The following is an 18531-nucleotide window of genomic DNA, read 5'->3' as shown; positions in this document are numbered from 1 at the left end:
TTTTATTGACATTTCCCTGTCTAAAAATTAATCTATGGGGAAGCTGATTGAGTAATTCTGCCTACAAGCACGCAGTGTGAAAATTGTAGGTCGAGAGGTTTGATTAGATATCGCAACCAAAAATGGCTCAAAGTTTATTTGGTTGCTAATTTTGCAGAAGAAAACTTAAAATTTGTGAGAGTAGTTTACAGTTTTACCTTTCCCTAATCCACCTAGTGTCAAAAACATATATACATCCACCCCCACTAATGTTTTCAGAACCAAGTCGCACCACACCATATACTTTTTGTAGCCATTAACAAAGTCTTTCCATGAGCCTGGCTGACAACTCATCCGTAATGGTAGAGGTAATGTGTTTGTTTTCCTGGCAGCACTGTGACTTTTAAGCATAGCGTATATAGGTTTTGATTAGGGCTAAGGACTGAGCTATCACAGGGCTTAACATTAGTTTCCTTTATACATTACCAAACCAATTTCATTGTGTGTTTAGGAGCATTGTCCTGTTGGAACAACCAGTTTCCCAGTTAACTTCCTGGCTACTGATTTGAGCTAAAGGTAGTTCTCAAATTCTTAATTATTCCATGAACCATGCAGTGAATAGATATGGATATCTACTATCTGACTAAAGCCCACACATCATGGTAGCATCAGTCTATAGCGAAGTATATATATATATATATATATATATATATATATATATATAAGTATATATATATATATATATATAAGTATATATATATATATATATATATATATATATACATATAAGTATATATATATATATATATATAAGTATATATATATATATATATATATATATATATATAAGTATATATATATGTATATATATATATATATATACATGTTGGGACCCCAGCCAAGGGTACAACATGAAGGGCCAGTAAGAACTTTTCTGGAATTTTCAAAATAAATCGCATTAACCTACTTCCAGCACAGCTAGAAACGGGGTCACAGCGGACTTCCCGTGATGTCACTGTCCAAATAAAAACCCCGCTTTTGCAACAAACTGACCTCTTCCACGCGGGTCCCCAGCGGAACTGGCCGGAGGGACATAGCGCGCTAATGTCTCTTTGCTGGCAAACAGACATAACTCTTCAGACTGGATCCAAGAGTGTCACACGATCACGTGATCATATGCACTAAGTTAAGTAGGAATTAATTGCTCTTTGTTTATCTGGTATTCATTCATGAACGGGGGTAATTAAGGTACAAGGCTAGACTTTTCTTTCTGAGGTCTACAGAAGCAAACTGTGTTCCAGAGAGTTCCCAGCAGAGACCCTGTCGTCCCCCCCCAAGCTGCAAGCTGGAGGTTAGCTGCAAGTTAACCCTTCGTTCACTGTGGATGCTTTCTTCAACTTCGTCGCCCCGGACAACTTTTCCTCAGCATGGTTCACGTAATGGGTTGTGTTTTGGGCAGAGAGAAGTAGTTCAGAATGAAATAATCAAAAAATTTTTTGTTTTATGAAGTTTGGTTTTGTTTGTGTTGAAAACTCAGCTATGTTAGTGCTAGCAGATTATCTGTTCAGCACGTGTTTGTGTTTTTTTAAGTTAAGACAAACTTTATTTAAAGGGTGATTTTAAACACAGAAGATCGGCCATAACACGCCGTCCACGCCTATGCATTTTAACGGACAGATACATTCCAAGGAACCATGTGCTGCCAGCCAGGAACCCAATATTGTGTGACATGGTCCAAGCCCCGACACAAACAACACCATGCCATGGGGTTTGACCCCCCGGCCGGGCTATCCCCCACAACACGACCAGGGTCCACCCCGCAAGGTAATCATCTCCCACACCACCAGGCTGTTATGCAGTTTTGCATGTGTAAGAGAGGCTGCAGAAATGGAAAACTTGGGGAACTTGAGCATGGTGTTCAAAGAACAGCCAGGATCCCTGTAACCAGAAACTTCGGCAGGTGCACCCAGCCTCCCAACCCTGCAGTACTGACATACTCCCTGGTAAGCCTTATCAATACTACATGTACTGAAATGTTCTTAACAGGGAAAAAAAACAAGGTTATATTCAGTTTACTGAGTTTTAATCTAACAGGAAAAGATCATTAACTTTAAAGACGGTTATTTTGACATGAGCATCCAACTAAAGTTTTATTGTCATAAATATTGCATTTGGACAATCTCAATGGCACATTTTGTCCACTTAAAGAGTATGTTTAATATAACCTCACCTGAAGGTCTTTTTTACAGTCTAGGTGAGATTAGCGAAGTGTTTAGTTCTGTGCATGAATTAGTATAAAATGTTTGCGTATTCCTTAGTACTACAACCCAGTCCCACTGCCAGTAAAACAGACCGTCATTATGATACTACCAACACTTTACTTGATAACTGGCAAAATATTTGTCGGTTTGAAAACCTTTCTTGACATTTCTTAAAATTGATCATGTTAATGCTAATTTTATTGGGTCTTGATTATAGAAGGTTATTCTTTCTTGGTAAGCACCTTTTCAGTCCATGTAAATATTGAACTCATTTCTATCAGTCTTCAGCTTAGCCTTATGGCCTCAGCTGTGCTGGTTCCTGGGTTGCTCTTAAACATACTAACAAGTTTCCTTTCATCTGAGGGTGATAAGAAGGTTTAAACTTTGACAGAATTTGGGATTTCAACAGGTCAATGATCTCAAACACAAATTAAAAATGAAAATATAAAGTAGGCTAAAATTAAGTTTCTGCAATTACCCTACAGTAAAAAACTGGGTCTGTGGCAGAAAACCTTCAAAACACACCAAAACACGTTAATCCTCCTGAGCGGTATAATAGCTAGACATTGAAATGCTATTTATATTTGCAGAACTAATTTAGTAGTTATTCACATTGCTATGGGGAAATTTTAGCAAACTCTTCTATACAACATTGCTTCAGGTCTTAAAGCTTGGACGTTCAACATTTCAACCAAACTGATTTCTGGACTTTGACTGGGCAACTGCAACCCCCTGATTGTGTTAGTTTCCAATCATTCAGCTCTAAACATGCTGCTGTGTGTGGGATTATTGTCCTATATATGGCCCAGTTTGGACCAAGCTTCTGATATTGGAAAGATGGTCTAACATTTGGTTCTATAACAGTTTAGCATTCAAATAGTTCAGTCATCTCAATGCTTGCAAGGTGTCCAGAACCTATGACATCAAAAAAAGTCCAAAACATCACCTCTCCATCACCATGCTTTACAATTTGTCTGAGGTTTGGAGACGCAGTGTTTAGTTTCCTCTACATAAAACTACTTTTTCTGATCAGTCTGAAGGACTTTGTTCCTGAAGTCATGTGATTAATTTAGACGCAACTTTGTAATCCTACATCATAATTAAATCTGTCATTAATCTCAATGTAACATGCGAAGTGAAGCCCGCTGTGTCGGAGATGGAGCTCCTGTTTTTTTTTTTTTGCAGTTTCAGTCCATATTGGACAACGTGAGTCCTAGGAAGACTGGCAACTGTCTTAAACAATTAGTTTAAATGTGAATAAGATTTCCCACTGTACAAATATAGACATCAAATCATTCAGAAAAGACCCTATAAACCTTTCATTGATCTGCAGCAACACTTGCTTCTCGAAGTTCTTTGCTGATGTCTTTAAGCCAAGATGTAGTTTTAACATGCCTTTGTTTTCCAGAACAGAAGAAAGCCAGAAAACACAGCCTATAATAGAGCTAGCATGAGATCAACTTCGAGTGTATTTAACAGCCAGTGATTGGCAAACATTCTTATGATCTTCTGATACACTCCAGAATTGAAAGAATTATTGCATTTGGTCCATTACACCTATTTTATTGTGTGTTGAGGATATTAAAGCTTGGATTGCCCTAAATGTCTTACATTTCAATGACAATAAGATGGAGGTTCTTGTTTTTGGACCTAGTGGAAGATGTCAGAGCCCTCCGGTGGATCTTGACTTCCTAGCAATGTATGCTAGGCCCACGGTAAGAAATCTTGGTTTTGAGACAGATAATGATTTTAAACTTGACAGACAAAAAAGGTCAACATTGAAGTATAGTTTTTAGGATTTTTCAAAAAAAAGCAAAAATGAAAGCTATCCTTTCAAAGCAACAGTCCACACCTTCGATTTCATTGCGATTGGATTACTGTAATTCCCTTTATCTCGCATTCATCCAGCCCTCACTTGTTCGTCAGCAGCTGGTGCAAAATGCTGTAGCATGTCTCTTAACAGTAACACGTAAAAGGGAGCATATTAGTCCAGTCCTGGCCTCTCTTCATTGGCATCCATTGTATTTCAGAGTTCATTTTAACATCCTTCTTTTCGCTTTTAAGGTCTTAAATAACTTGGCCCTGCACTGCTTGGTAGAGCTTCTCTACCGTTACACCCCCAGTCGGTCCCTTAGGTCCGCTGATCAGCTGCTCCAGGTGGTTCCCAGCTCAAAGGAGAAACTTAGAGGAGACAGGGCCTTCTCTATTGGGGCCCCGAAGTTATGGAACGCTCTACCCTTGCACATTTGACAGGCCCCTTCACTGCCCATTTTCAAAACTCATTTGAAAACTTAGTTTTACTCACTAGCCTTCAACTCAACTGAGATTTGATTTTACTTAATGTTGTACGGGTATTGTTTTCTCTGTTTTTGCACTGTTCTATTTGTGTTTTGTAGCAAGTTACTTAATTTATTATTGTGTACTTTGGTTTCCTATTTCATCGCTTGTTGTTATTTTATTGCTTTTGATGTTCAGCACTTTGTTTCAGGTGTGGCTGGTGTAAAAGCTCTTTATAAATAAAGTTGATGACGATGATGATGATATTCTAGTGTCAGATTCACTTTGGCCTAAACTAAAAATCTCTTTATAATAACTACATATTTCACTAAAACAATTGTTGATCTGCATTAGCACGAAGAGTCAATGAGCTGTATAACATTGTTTTAAAAGGTTTTTAAATAACTTATTTAAGATTTTGATACATTTATATTAATCTTTATTAATATAAACTAATTCAAAACTTGAGTTGGCACAACGGTAAACGAGTAAAAAGCAAAAAAAGGAAGCAAAAAGAAATTGTTTTTGATAGATTCTGTATGAAGATAAAGCTGACCTAGGTTATCGGTGACTTCATACATGTCATGGAAGTCTTTCATCCTTAAGCCAATGACATCCACAAAGTCCTCCACGAGACGGAACAGCTCTTTGATGTTGGGCCCCAGCTAAGAAAACAGAAACACATGAGAAGTGTGAGAAAGAAAAGATTAGGAATATGAGATGAATATTGTGAGCTGCTGCTGAAATCTAAAACACACTAAATACTTTTTTTTGTTTACGCAAAAACTCAAGTCAAACATTGTCCCACTGTTGCTTGTTGACTAGTGTGTCTTACACCAAGCTGTGACCAGCTTCAACTTCAGAGATTGTACAATGCTTGTGCATCAAGCTTTGTGCTGCCAGTTAGCAATACAATTTTAAAAGAACCATCAAATTCACCAAAACCTTTTTGCAGCTTATGTTTAGACCCTAATAAGGGTTTTAATTATTTTCCTCACTGATTCTACAGAGCCAAAATAATTCCCTTTTATAAAACCGCATTGATTTTTATGTAGGTTTCAAATTTCTATAAAAAAAAAAACAGATAGAAAATGTCACACATTTCTCCAGCTTTTATCAGCAAAATTTCATGTAAAAAGTAAATCTCAGGAGAACTGACGTTATTGAACACTGACATGCACAGTGTCATTTTTAGGGGTGATCCCTGAATGATGGTGACCCATTCTTGTTTTCTTAGAGTTTGCCCTGAATCTGTTGGATGGTTTCTCCACCTGGTCACTAAGAACCAACCTCAGATTCCAGCAGGGTTAATATCTGTGGGGTTTGAAGGCCATGGGTACATATTTCTAATCAATTAGCCACTGTCTGTGTAACTTTTGTCTTGTGACATGGTGTGCGATCATGTTGGAGAATGTGCAGATGAACACCAAATGGTTCTGGATTGTTTAGATCCCACTCTTTCCTAATGAATTTGTTTTTGGACAAATTTGTAAGGTGGCGCTCGCAATAAGTAGCATCCACACACAGGAATGGTATCAGGCTGATTCGTTGTTTCCATAAATTACTTTCAAGATGTCCCAAACAATCAGAAAAAGGATTCTTCACTGAAAATTATTTTGCACCATCCTTGTTCTTACGGCAGAATTATATCATAACTTTGGAAAGAAGTGACTTCTTTGGTCCCTTTCTCTTTACAAGGCATTTGGCTATTTCTGCACTAGTGGCAACAAAATTTGATAGTACACTTTTCAGGAAAAGACAATAATAGCACCAGCTGCACCCTCTGGGATGTTTCAAATCCTACATCAGTGGAACTGAACTGCTCACACAGTTCCCAATGATATAGAATTGTTTTCTTTCAGGGGCAATATTCTTAGCAGCAATTACCTAGCAAGTTATTTTAATGCAAAGTGATGGAGGCTGTATGTTTTCTTTGGAGGTAACAATTACTAACACAGGAAAGCTATGATTTCAAGACATCTACCCATCTTACAGCAATTAGTCTGATAATTAGATTGACAGAGTGATTTCAGCTGCATTCTTTAAAACCTTACCAGTGCTGACAATGGCTGTTTGTGAAAAGAGGCATATGGATGGTTGCCAAGAGCGGCATTAGAAAGGGAGGGAAGAATCTCCCATAGGTGAAAGAGGACCATATAAAATTTTTACTTGTTGCATGTTCTATTGCATCTTTTAATATGCAGTAAGTAAAGAGTTTGTGCTTGCTGCTGAGAATAGAGCCTTTTTAATGTGCTTTGCCCTAGATTGCAATGAGTGTTATCTTTTCCCAGAATTAAGATACATCTATAGCGTCATATAGATACGTGCACCTCAAAAAAGCATTGTCTAAGTATTATCAAACAACTCTTCTTGAGTTTCAACTGAGCAAAATCAAAAAACTGATTATACTGAATTCTTTGTTTCATCTTTGTTTTAGAAAAAAAACAAAAAAAAAAACTGCTTTTTAAGAGGTTTAGAAAGCCCAGCTGGTTGATATAGCGTTTCTCTTCCACCTGCATGGTGACAGGCCTGGCACAACAACGTATATACTGATGGATGCAGCAGATGGAAGAGTGGGTGTTTGCCTTGACTCAGTTCCTCATTAGCTATAGCTATTTCTATCTTCTCGTCTATCCTTTCTACTATCCACTGTCTGTCTAAAAAGACACAGGTGGGCCGTTGTGACATTGTTTCACTCATCAGCTTCAGGGTTGTCATTACTGAACACAGAGTTCAACGGGAGAGGAAATTACAAACAATGCAGAACTGTTTTAGAAAGAGGGTGTTACTCACCAGTTGTGCTTCCTCCCATCTGTCCCGATTCTCTTCCATCAACAGATTGCTTACCGACTGCACAAAGTTCTGCAAAACAAAAATGCTATATTTTACTATCAATCAGATTAATAAGTTTAGCTTTTTGAAGCATGGCCAAAGTTTATGTTTCACTACTGTATGATCAAATAATTACACCACATTCTACAATGCGCATTTTATCTACTACTGTACTTCTAATTAAATACTTTGTTAACACAACCCTGAAACAAAAATCATACTGATGAATATTTTGTGAAAAGTGGAGGTTAGTGTCTTCATGGACACAATTTCTGACTTTTTAGCTACATCCTCTCCCAGAGAAGATATTTTTTCTGTATTTTACAACATGCATCAAATCCAATTAGATGTTATTCTAGGTGGGTTCAAAAATGGGAAAAGTTTTGTTTCAGTGTGCTAAACTGAATCATACCTTGCTTGGCAGACAAACAGGTCTTAGAAAGCAAAGGAAACTAATATGACACATGGGTTTTCCAAGGCTAGCTTAAAAAGAGGTACTTGTCAAACACAAACCATCTAGCCCCCTTCGGTCATCTGACATGTTTACTCAGTCTTCCTAAAACTAGAACGAAACAAAAAGAAGAAACATTTACTTTCCACAATATTTTTCTCAGCTCTGGAACTAGCTTCTTGAATACCTGAGATGTGCAGAAACTAAAAAAACAAAAAACAAAGTAGAACGACCCCATGTAACCAAACAAATTTTATTCTTACTCTTTACTTTTCTACATCCCAAAGATTGTGAAACCACATAGGAATTACCCTCATGTCTGCACTGGTGGGGCTGTAGTATGCCCTCCTGAAGATCTCAGTCATGTTCTTCAGTACATCCAAGATAGCCAACAGATCACCGCTATAGCTTGTTCCATCACTGGATGTAACCCTCAGTTTGGTCATCACTTCTGAAACTCCATCTCCCACAAGGCCACGCTGTGCTTTGGACAAATGTTCCCGAGTCTGATTAAGAAAGCATCTGTTAGTTTCTCTGTTATTTATTTCAGGGGCATCTCCTATCATCTCTATGTGATCAGCAAGACCTAGGAGTGTAATGAAATCTTGTAATAAAGTACCACAATATTTCCTGTCAAAGTGACTCTGTTTTGTGAATCAGTATCAAGCTGCTCAGAGCATGTGACTTCATCCAGAGAAGTGTAAGCAATTAATATTGTTGTGCCCCAGCCATGGGATGAAACATGGACTGAACTGTACACAGAGAAGAACAGACTGGTGAAACTCTGAATCAGATCTACAAACTTCAGAGCGAAACCACACTAGGGAGAAACGAGTATGGATCCAAAGTTGAGTATGATCTGAAGTTTTCCTATACCCCTCGATCTTAAACCGGCCAAAAGTTAAGTTATGATCTACTGTGTGTTCAACCAGCATTTGTATAATGGGGGTAATTAAGACAAGCTGTCTTAAACCTTTCTTTCTAGGCTTCTGCGGAAAAAGAATCTGAGGCAGATATTCCCTCCGAAGAGATGGTGTCTAATCAAATCGAGTGAAGCTGCTTCCTCCTTCCACTGTCCTGAGAAAGGACAGTGTAGGAACTATCAGCATTGCATGCCTTCCTGCAGGCTGGTCCAGGAAGCAGAAGCTACCCAAAGCTGGTACAGAAAGTTATTATACAGAGATATTTCATTCATCGTCCGCAATGTAACTCATCACCCCCTTTGAAGCTCCCCCGTCCTGTTCTTCAAAGTGGTTCACATAAGAGGTGGTGTCTGGGCAGAAAGTTAGTTTAGAATAAAACAATTTAAATATTGTTTATTTCCATGTGTTTTGCTTTGTTTGAGGTGCTAAAAGCTAAACTATTTGAATGCTAGAAGGCTACCTGCTAAGCTATGCTAATGGCCATTGAGCCTGAGTGCTAACAGGTCTGTAAGCCTTGAAACTAGTTTATTTTTTTGGGTTGTGTTTTAAAGTTAAGACAAACTTTATTTCAATGAGTGAATTAAACACAGATCATCTGTCATGTGTTACCAGCGCTCATACCCACATATAATTATATTAATGGTAAAGGTGAGTGTGTGACTTAAAAGAGTTGATAAATAAGATATATTTCACTTTGATAACTGAGGCGTAACATCATCATGTCTGTCTGTTCGGTTGCTGTTTGTTCGCCATGTTGTGATAGGCAATAAACGGTTCTCTCTGCCATTTCAGCAGCACTCCTAAATTATCCACCTAGATGGCTAGTGAAGAACATTAAACATCACTTGTCCTAAAGACTATCGATTTCTTATTTGGCAAATAATATTTTAAAATATTATTTTTCTAAAATGTTTATTTACCCTTCTGATCTGCATTTTAATCTGATTGTTTGAATACATATCATTGTTGTTTTAATTAGTTTATAACTAATTTGACCTCATTACAAAATCCTTAAGACAAACTTTGTTCATACTGAACTGTGATATCACTGCATCTTTTTATTGGTTATGGTTTATTCTCTGTTTCTTTTTTTTACAGTTCATCAGTTTCCTTAAACATTCATATTTGCTTAGTAGTGTAGCTGAGTGGAACTAGCCTAGTTAAAGAGTTTATTGACAGAAATATTTTAGCTTGGAGTTGAATTATTTTTGTTAATAAATTCTTATATTTTGGAAAATTGTTGTTTGTGGGTATTCTATATATGTTTGCTGGGCTTGCTGTTCTAGGTCGACAGAACTCGTATCTCCTCTTTTATCTATTGTCCTATAATACAGCCACTTTGGCTGGTATTCACAGGACAATACCTGACAGTCATTAGCCAAACAGTTGTTTGGCTGATTAGGAATCATTAGCCAAACAGTTGTTTGGCTAATGATTCCTAATCAGGTGGTGCCCTGATTTGTTAGTCTAGCTAAACATGTTATAATCTAACTTTATTAGTGATTCTGTTAATAATTATTTGCTAATTATATCTATTAATAGTAGCAATTTGAAACTCAGCTATGAACATGAGTGCTTTAACCTTAACATCCTGTTGTATATGTGCTGGAGATTCTTATGTTACTATGAAGTAATAAAGGAAGTACTTCTAGAGTTGCCCTGTTGTATTGACAGAGTCTGCAAAGAATGATTGCTCATCAGGCTGGCCGAAAACACTCATTTACTAATGCGCTGAAGGCATTCCAATCATGTTTGTGAAGCAGTATTTTAGGTATTCGATACAAAAAAAAGATTTTATCACAAACAAAACATAAAAGTTTGTAAGCACTGTGAGGGTGTGGCAATGGTCTATTTGTTGCGGATAGCTTTGAAGTTGGCATCTTCTTCTGAGCATCTGATTGGTTGTAAATTCATGGCCTATTTCACCGGTTTTTAATGGGGCTGAACTGGCCTTGATCTTCTGTAGTTAAAAATTTTAAACACTTAAACTGATCAAATCAGACCTGGATAATTCTACACTAAGCAAAGATTGTTTAAAATCAAGATTTAAATTTAACAGACAAAAGAAACAAAGGGAATATTAAACACATTTGTTTGCAATAAAACAGATTGTGATTTGCAAAACAATTCTCTATTTGCAGAAACAAAATATTTTTTTGAAAACAAGCAAAACAAAAAATGCAGATTTTTAGTTTCCCAAACAAATATTGCTATCTCTTATCTTGCTCTCATGAACCCCCTATCTTGTAATCATACAGCTCAAGGTAGATGTATAATTACACCTAATATGACCTGTCCAATATAACAATCTAAGAGGGGTCAATCAGAGTGAAATGAAAACAACAATACTGCTTACTAAGGTTTGTATACTGCGATAGTCATTGGAAATGCATTTCATATAGGTTGGATTTTCCCAGAAGGCGATGCCCTCCTCATCCAAGGAGCAGCGGCGCAGAATAAGCCCTGTGGGGGACACAAGAGTTCATCTGAAAACTCAGGACTCTGTCATCTAGTATTTTTTGCTAGAACATTCTGTGAATGCATGAAGAATGGAAGCTCACCCATGGCATTGAGAGGGCAACGTACTGCTGCTGTATCCCCAGCAGGAGTCATCTTCCATACTACATTAGAGAAATTGTCCTCGCCACATATTTCATGAGGTTCTGTTGACAGCAAACATGTTCAACAGAAAGCTGAAGAAAACTGTAACACTCATATAAACATGAGTAAAACTAGAGATCAAAAAACATTCAAACGTTTTAGATACAGATGGTATAAAGGAATTTATGTTCCCATTAACTCACCTGGGCATTTCTTTTCATTGCAGTGACGGATCTCTTCTTGCTCTCCAGGACAAGGCTGTCCTCCAAAAAAGGGCCCATAGCAAATCCTGTTCCTCTGCTGCCTCCCCCCTCCACAGGTTTTTGAGCAGCCTGACCACAAGGACCAAGGCTGCCACTTTCCATCCACTAACAGAATGAATACAACATAGACGGAAGATTTTTAATCACTGAAAATGCTTCTGAATCTCAATGTTCTTTACTGCATTAACTTCCACATTAATGACTGAATTCTAAGGGTAATGGAAAAGATAAGTTTGAAAACCAAATATAAAACATCACAGGGTTATAAAATATTAGCTCACGAGAAGTCTTAAATAGTCTTGATGATAACTGCAGAGTAACAGAATAACCTGTTCCACATATTCTGCTACAAATTTGTATACCTGGACAATCCCCCAGGAAGCAGTCAAAAGTCTCCAGCCACTCTCCCCTGCACTCCGAGCCTCCATATGAGGGGCCGTTGCACTCCCTGGTTCTTTGCATGGTCCCGTTGGAACATGTAGCAGAGCAGGAGCTCCAGCTGGACCACTCGTTCCAGACTCCATCCACTGAAGGCCGGTAGGGCCACAGCAACAACAGGACAAAGAATGTAATCAACCAAGATTTTTTTAAGTTGGGAGATTTTTCAAAAACAAGCAAACCGAGAACATTTTCTGTGGTCTAAGGATTTTCACATAGATCCATTCAGGTAGAAAACAGGCAGTATTTGTAGTCATTTGTTGATGTGTCATGCTTACCTGGACAGACGGCTATGTTGCAGAATTTGGTCTGTTTTTCAGGTCCATCACAGGGATCTCCCCCAAACTGTGGGGGAGTACAAGTTCGTGTTCGGGACCTGTAACCTCGGCCACACGTGGACGAACACAAGCTCCACGGTGACCACTCGTCCCACGCGCCATGCACTGCAATCAGAGCAGCTATGGTGTGATTTAGTAGACAGATATATACTGTATGCCCATTTTTACAAATTGAAGCAAACGAGCATAACTTCACAGAAACAGGTGACCCATCTGTTCCTCTGCTGTGGGCTATTTAATATTGCTTATAGGACCTTCACCTGCTGTCAGTTTCCATATGAGCCTGAAACACTTTGAAAGCTTATCTACTTTTAGAGTAGCACCAGGAGGGTCTACTATATGTAATGCAAGGTCAGGGAGAGGGCTAAGCACTGGAAGGAGACAGGAGCAGGTGACTGTGGAGGGGGGTTGGTGGAAGGAGGGGTGGGGTGCTTACCTGGACAAACGGCTGAGTTGTTGCAAGGTCTCTGCTCTCTCAGCGGTCCACTACACTGGGTGCTATAGGAGGAGGACACACAGAAGCGAGTGCGACTCTGCCAGCCCTCCCCACAGGTGGCAGAACACACACTCCACGCTGACCACTCCTCACCTGAGGTGGAGTCTACTAAGGAAGATGGAATAGGTAAAGGATGGGAGGATTGAGAGGAAAAGGAAGAGAAGGAGAGGGCCATGACTACTTAGCATGCAGGATGCAGCAGGATGCAGCCTCTGGGGCCAAAAAAAGAGGGGATGTGGTATCAAATGGTAAAGTCTATCCGTGCCACATTTCAGGGGCCGCTTTCACCAAACGCCTAGGATTTCACAAATAATTAGGCAGACATACGGATTTTTCATTGCAAATTAAACTTAGTGTCCTTTAAGAGGAGTGGTCTTCCAAACAGCACAGCTGATCATTCTAAAGGACAAGATGAGGAGCTGTTTGAGGGCCTACAAGTGACACTATAAATATTACCCTGTGTTGTTGCAACAGCTAAAGGCTAACCTCCTTTGTTGAAATTCACATATTGCTCCCCTCAAACAAGAGACCCCTGAAATGGACCCCAGCATTGGATCAGCTTGTTCTTTGTTATTTGTCAGGCTCAGATGTCATATCATTTGCATTGACTCTATGTAAAAGTAAATGCCATTGCCTTACAGGCAGAGACTGTTGATTAGATGGGTCACAGAACCATTTAGAGAAAACTGGGCAGTCATAGATGGACTTGGAGAGAAGGGATACTAACAGGAAGTGGGTAGCTAATAAGCTTTGCCATCTTAGTTTGAATTTAGGCAAAAACAGTGAATGAATGAACAAAAACGGAGCACAGCCATCAGTTTCTCTCAAAACGTAATCCCTGCAACCAGCAACAAGGAATTGCTCAGCAATTCTAGAAATATGTTGAGCTCTATGATGAAGACAAGTTTGAGGAAGTTACGAACACTAATCCCTTGAAACAACATGGGGCTACCATGGAGTATTTGCCAATATTAAAACAATTGTTAAGCTTCCTCTGTTGCTAAGTGTGTGGACCTTGAATAATATATACCAGAAATTTAATCAATGAAAGACTGTCAGACTTAATGTAAATGTGCCTAAACAAAAATTCAACTGTGCAGGTAAATAATCTGAATAGGATATTTATTGAAATGTTAAAGGTTGATGAGGTAAACAACTATTGTTTTGATAATTGCCACCTGTTACTATTACCTCTGTTAACAATAATACCACAAGGTGGCAGTAATGCACCAGATTGCTTCACTCACAGCTATACTATTTTGTTGACATGGTGTGTAGATTCAGCGAAAAACGACCATGTAATCACATTTGTTTGTCTAAAATAAAATGTTTCGAAATAGCAGGAGTCCTAAGTCATACAGCAGGGTTTGAGTGGTGACAAAATCCTTCAGAATATTCATATCAAATATAGTTAGGTGTGGGTTTGTGTGTGAAGAATGTACTTTCTGTATTGCCCTTCTTCTGCTGCCACTACTGTTATGTATTAATATACCTTTCTATACAGTAATGCCTACTGCTTAGATATAAAATTGCAGTTGAATGTAACAAATATAAACGGTCACTCAGCCATGTTGTTCCTGGCTGTGTTAGCCTGCATGGATATGTTAATTAGTTGATTTTAAACTTTGAAAAACTGACTAGAAATGTTGCAAGTGATTTTATTGTCACTGAAGTGAGGAGGGAAGTGGAAAAACCCTACCTAACACAAGAAAAAGCCAACAAGGTATTTCTTACCAAAGAATACCTGTGATGGAGGCTGTTGGTCACACTAGACATGAGAAAAAGCAGAAGATAAGGCTGACTGGAGATTGTAGAGAACCTCTGATACATATAGTGGCCAAAGGTAATGCCTTCCTCCCACTGTGTGCTCTACAAAGAGACATTTATATCAGGTCTTCACATGATATAGACCTGATGAGGCTGTGATGCTGGCAGAGTGATATCTACAAAAAATTATCTTTGGAGGTGAACATTTGCTGATTCTGAAACCTTCTTCTAGTATTCAGAATCTTGTGGTTCGTGTCTGTTTACAGTATCTAATACTCCAACTTGGAGTCACTTTATGTATTCATCCTTTGTTCTGTGGAGACTTTCTGAGAGATGATAATTAGGTCTACATGGGAAAAGGTCTAAATAAATTATTAGTTAGAAGAATGAAACCACACACTGAAACGATGTGTTATGTCAGTAAACATAAAATAAGAAATCAATGTTAATTTTTGGTTTAACTCTACACTAAAAAAGTATTTCTGCAGAGTTGAAACTAATAAGTGGCTGCCATTGAGTTTAGCACTGATCTATGCTACACCTGCTCTCACTATGTTGACCATCTTGACGTTTGGTTTGACAGACAATTGTACTCCAGGGGTCTGTATTTAGGACAATAACTAAAAAACAAGTCTTAGAGCACAGTACTACTTTTAGATAACTGGAAACACTTGTGGATCAGACGTTGTTTCTAATTCCATAGAAATTACACTTATAAAAAGTCAAGACAATGAATCATGCTTTTGAGAGAATTAAAAAGCTTTAATGCCAGTACTCAGACTTAACCACTTAATCATGGTATATAGGTAATTTACTATTTTCTCCTTAAATCTAACAGTTTGGTACAATAACCAAACCAGTTGATACGAACATACAGCTCGTAATGCTTTCTTATCATTAATCCAATGATAAGAAAGCACTCAGGTCTACAGGATTCTCTATATTCATTGTTTTATTAAATATTATCTGGGAAAACACAAAGATTCATTAGCATAAAAACAGTTTAAAATTTTTTTTTATTGGCTTAGCTGTAACCTTTTTAAAACGCAGTGGTATTGAAATCATGTTTCTCTTTCCCTGTGCACTTTCATGCACATTGTTTTTTAAATGCTGTTTTTTTTTATATTTGAATGGATCTGTATATGCAAGTATATGCATTTGGTTGGGATATGTAGGTGAGTGTTTAGTGCATTTTAGTTAATGATCTTTTCTTACTAGATACTAAAGAAGAATTTCTATATTTAGTAAACTTAATGGGAAGTAAAGTATTATGTATGCTGTCCTTCTGTTTACATGAAGCACTGATATATGAATGATACCTTCTCTCTGAATCGTAAAAAATGAAGATAAAAAAAATAGCAGTTCCAATTTATTGAACTTTTTCTTTATGTGCATCTTTGGCTTTGGTGCAGCATCACTTTACCAGAGAGGAGGGAATCTGATTTTATACTTTACAGAAGGTACACAGTGTTCTGTTCTCATTTAAATCAGTTTTACTATGCTCAGTCAGGGTCCATGTTGGAAGTAGTCCACTGTGGACAAGGCACTGCTGTGGGAGATTTTGATAGATGTGTATATTTTAAGTGCGTCACAGCTGTATGTTGTAGAGGTAAACTGGTCACCCAAGCTGCCACAGTGACTGATGCATGGGATCCCTCTGCGTCCCGTTGTCTTACCTGTCTGAGGACTCTGCTGTCCGCCGCGGGGCTTGTCTGTGTCATCACGCTTGCGGCTGTCCACCGAGCGGAGAGACTGGCTGCGAGAGAGATGGCGACCTTTGCCTAAAGGAGGATGAGGCAAGGCCAGGAGGGGGAGGAGGGGCGGGATTAGCAACCAGAGCTCCTTCATCAAAGGCTTATATTTGGGACACAACCGTGACGTGATTGGTCACCCAAACAACATCAGCCAAACTTGGGTCTTGTGTTGTGCTGTTGGTGTTTATGTGCTGATCCTGTGTGCTGCCGATTTTTTTTTTCAGTTGTTGTATAATGCTGTTCATATGACTTTAAGTGTCTCTGATGGTAGTACAAAAATACATTTAAACCCATCACAGCTGAACCAATGACTTATTGCTGTGAGAAAGTGAAATGCATAAATTGTTCACCACAGATGAAAGCTTTAAGCTGTCAAACATTTCAATGAAAGCACTAATACTTGGTAAATATTCTCTAAAATGTAAAGCACTCAGATGTTCACTGCCTGAGTCACTTTAGCCATTTGAGAGTTTCTAAGATTTTGAAATATTTGGGTCCTTGCATTCTTGGCCATAAAAAAGGTTGACCATGCAGTTTTTGTTTTTTTCATCGATCAAAGTCCCCTTTCCAACATGCACTCCTTAACTCAAAATGCTGAATGACACAGTTAAGATATGCAAACAGATAAACAAGTTAGTCAAGCAGAAAGGTAAAGAAAGAATTGCCTTAAAACATCCAACTCAAGGAGAGCTAAAAATGTTTTCATTGGTGGACAGAACCAAAAGCACAGCATAAAGAACTAACCTGAGCAGGATTGGGAGTTGCAGGGCCGACCCTCCTCCACTACACCCTCACACAGAAAATACTCTTCTGGAGGTGACTGACAGGTCCGAGCACGGGTTTGGATTCCACCACCGCACTCGCTGCTGCACTGCCCCCAGTGGCCCCACACACTCCAACCACCTGCAGACACAAATACAACCCACGGAAGCAGGCATTCTTTAATCACTGCAGTACTTTCAACACTTCTGGCAAACATCAGCTAATTGAACTTTTCTCTCCAACCACTATTTTTAACAATACAATACAGTTTTTTTCAAGACGTGATCAAACAAACATTAATGTTTGTACAGTTTCAAGCAAGTATTTTATTTAGATTTGATTATACTGGCAATGATTATGAAGCATAAAGACTGCTATGCCAAGGAATTCATAATGACAGAGTGGTCAGAGGACAGTAAATGATGCCACCTTGATGGCAAAAAAGAAAGTAAACCTGCGTATAGTTTCTCAATAGTGCTTACTTTGCTAAATGATACATGGTTTTCAGCATCTTTTTACAAATAAAAATCTGTACCTGAATTTGTGTTCAGGCTTGTTTACCCTGGGCAACCAATTGCCTTCATAGTTTACCCAAACCGTAAATAACGTGCACATGTACGTATGTGTATCTCACTATAAATGCAGCTGTGAAACTCTAAGAGATATGTTAGAGAACATTAGAGAACAAACCAAACAACACAACAGACAGGTCAGGCAGAAAGTTCTGGAGACGTTTAAAGTAGAGTTATATATAACAGTTATATATATATATATATATATATATATATATATATGCACTTCATTTATCCCAAAGGTCTGAATTTCCAACTTTGAATGAAATCATATCCCACTTTACCTTGTTGCAGTCACAAGTGGGAAAACCAGAAGGATTTTCTGATCAATTTGCTCATTGTTTGTACTCGTACTCGTTATCTTATCCGGGTCGCGGGGACAGCATACTCAGCAGAGACATCCAGACGTCCCTCTCTCCAGACACCTCCTCCAGCTCCTCTGTGGGGAGCCCAAGGTGCTCCCAGGCCAGCAGAGAGACATAATCCCTCCAGCATGACCTGGGCCGTCCCTTGGGCCTCCTCCCGGTGGGACGTGCCTGGAACACCTCCCGAGGAAGGCGTCCACGAGGCTTCCGGTATAGATGCACGAGCCACCTCAACTGGCTCCTCTCGATGTGGAGGAGCAGCGGCTCTACTCCGAGCTCCTCCCGGATGGGTGGATTTCATCTCTTCTTTTTGCAGATGACATGGTCCTGCTGGCTCCCTCTAACCAAGACCTACAGCATGCACTGGGGCGGTTTGCAGCCTAGTGTGAAGCATCTGGGATGAAGATCAGCTCCTCCAAGTCTGAGGCCATGGTTCTCGACCAGACAAGGGT

The 18531-nt window shown here is 38.9% G+C and overlaps 1 protein-coding gene across 6 annotated transcripts in view; it reads right to left on the bottom strand.

The window, feature by feature from the left end:
* Positions 1-18531, bottom strand: part of adgrb1a (adhesion G protein-coupled receptor B1a) — a 266143-nt gene that overhangs the window by 109531 nt on the left and 138081 nt on the right. For 4 of the 6 annotated variants that reach the window (XM_047360509.1, XM_047360505.1, XM_047360508.1 and 1 more), the window contains exons 1-8: positions 12304-12439; positions 11950-12114; positions 11528-11692; positions 11285-11386; positions 11080-11186; positions 8112-8306; positions 7311-7379; positions 5074-5182 (exon numbers count right to left, since the gene is read on the bottom strand). In XM_047360509.1, the coding sequence (XP_047216465.1) occupies positions 5074-5182; positions 7311-7379; positions 8112-8306; positions 11080-11186; positions 11285-11386; positions 11528-11692; positions 11950-12049 (847 nt within the window). In that variant the 5' untranslated portion in view covers positions 12050-12114; positions 12304-12439. Of the gene's footprint in view, positions 1-5073; positions 5183-7310; positions 7380-8111; positions 8307-11079; positions 11187-11284; positions 11387-11527; positions 11693-11949; positions 12115-12303; positions 12469-12799; positions 12965-16302; positions 16408-17124; positions 17284-18531 lie in introns of those variants that run through there. The other 2 variants (XM_047360511.1, XM_047360510.1) reach the window with 2 other exon arrangements.

The sequence above is a fragment of the Girardinichthys multiradiatus genome, chromosome 3 (genome assembly GCF_021462225.1).
Source record: "Girardinichthys multiradiatus isolate DD_20200921_A chromosome 3, DD_fGirMul_XY1, whole genome shotgun sequence".
Classification (NCBI taxonomy): Eukaryota; Metazoa; Chordata; class Actinopteri; order Cyprinodontiformes; family Goodeidae; genus Girardinichthys; species Girardinichthys multiradiatus.
Note: the sequence above shows the minus strand (reverse complement) of the source record. Positions and strands in the feature narration are given on the sequence as shown.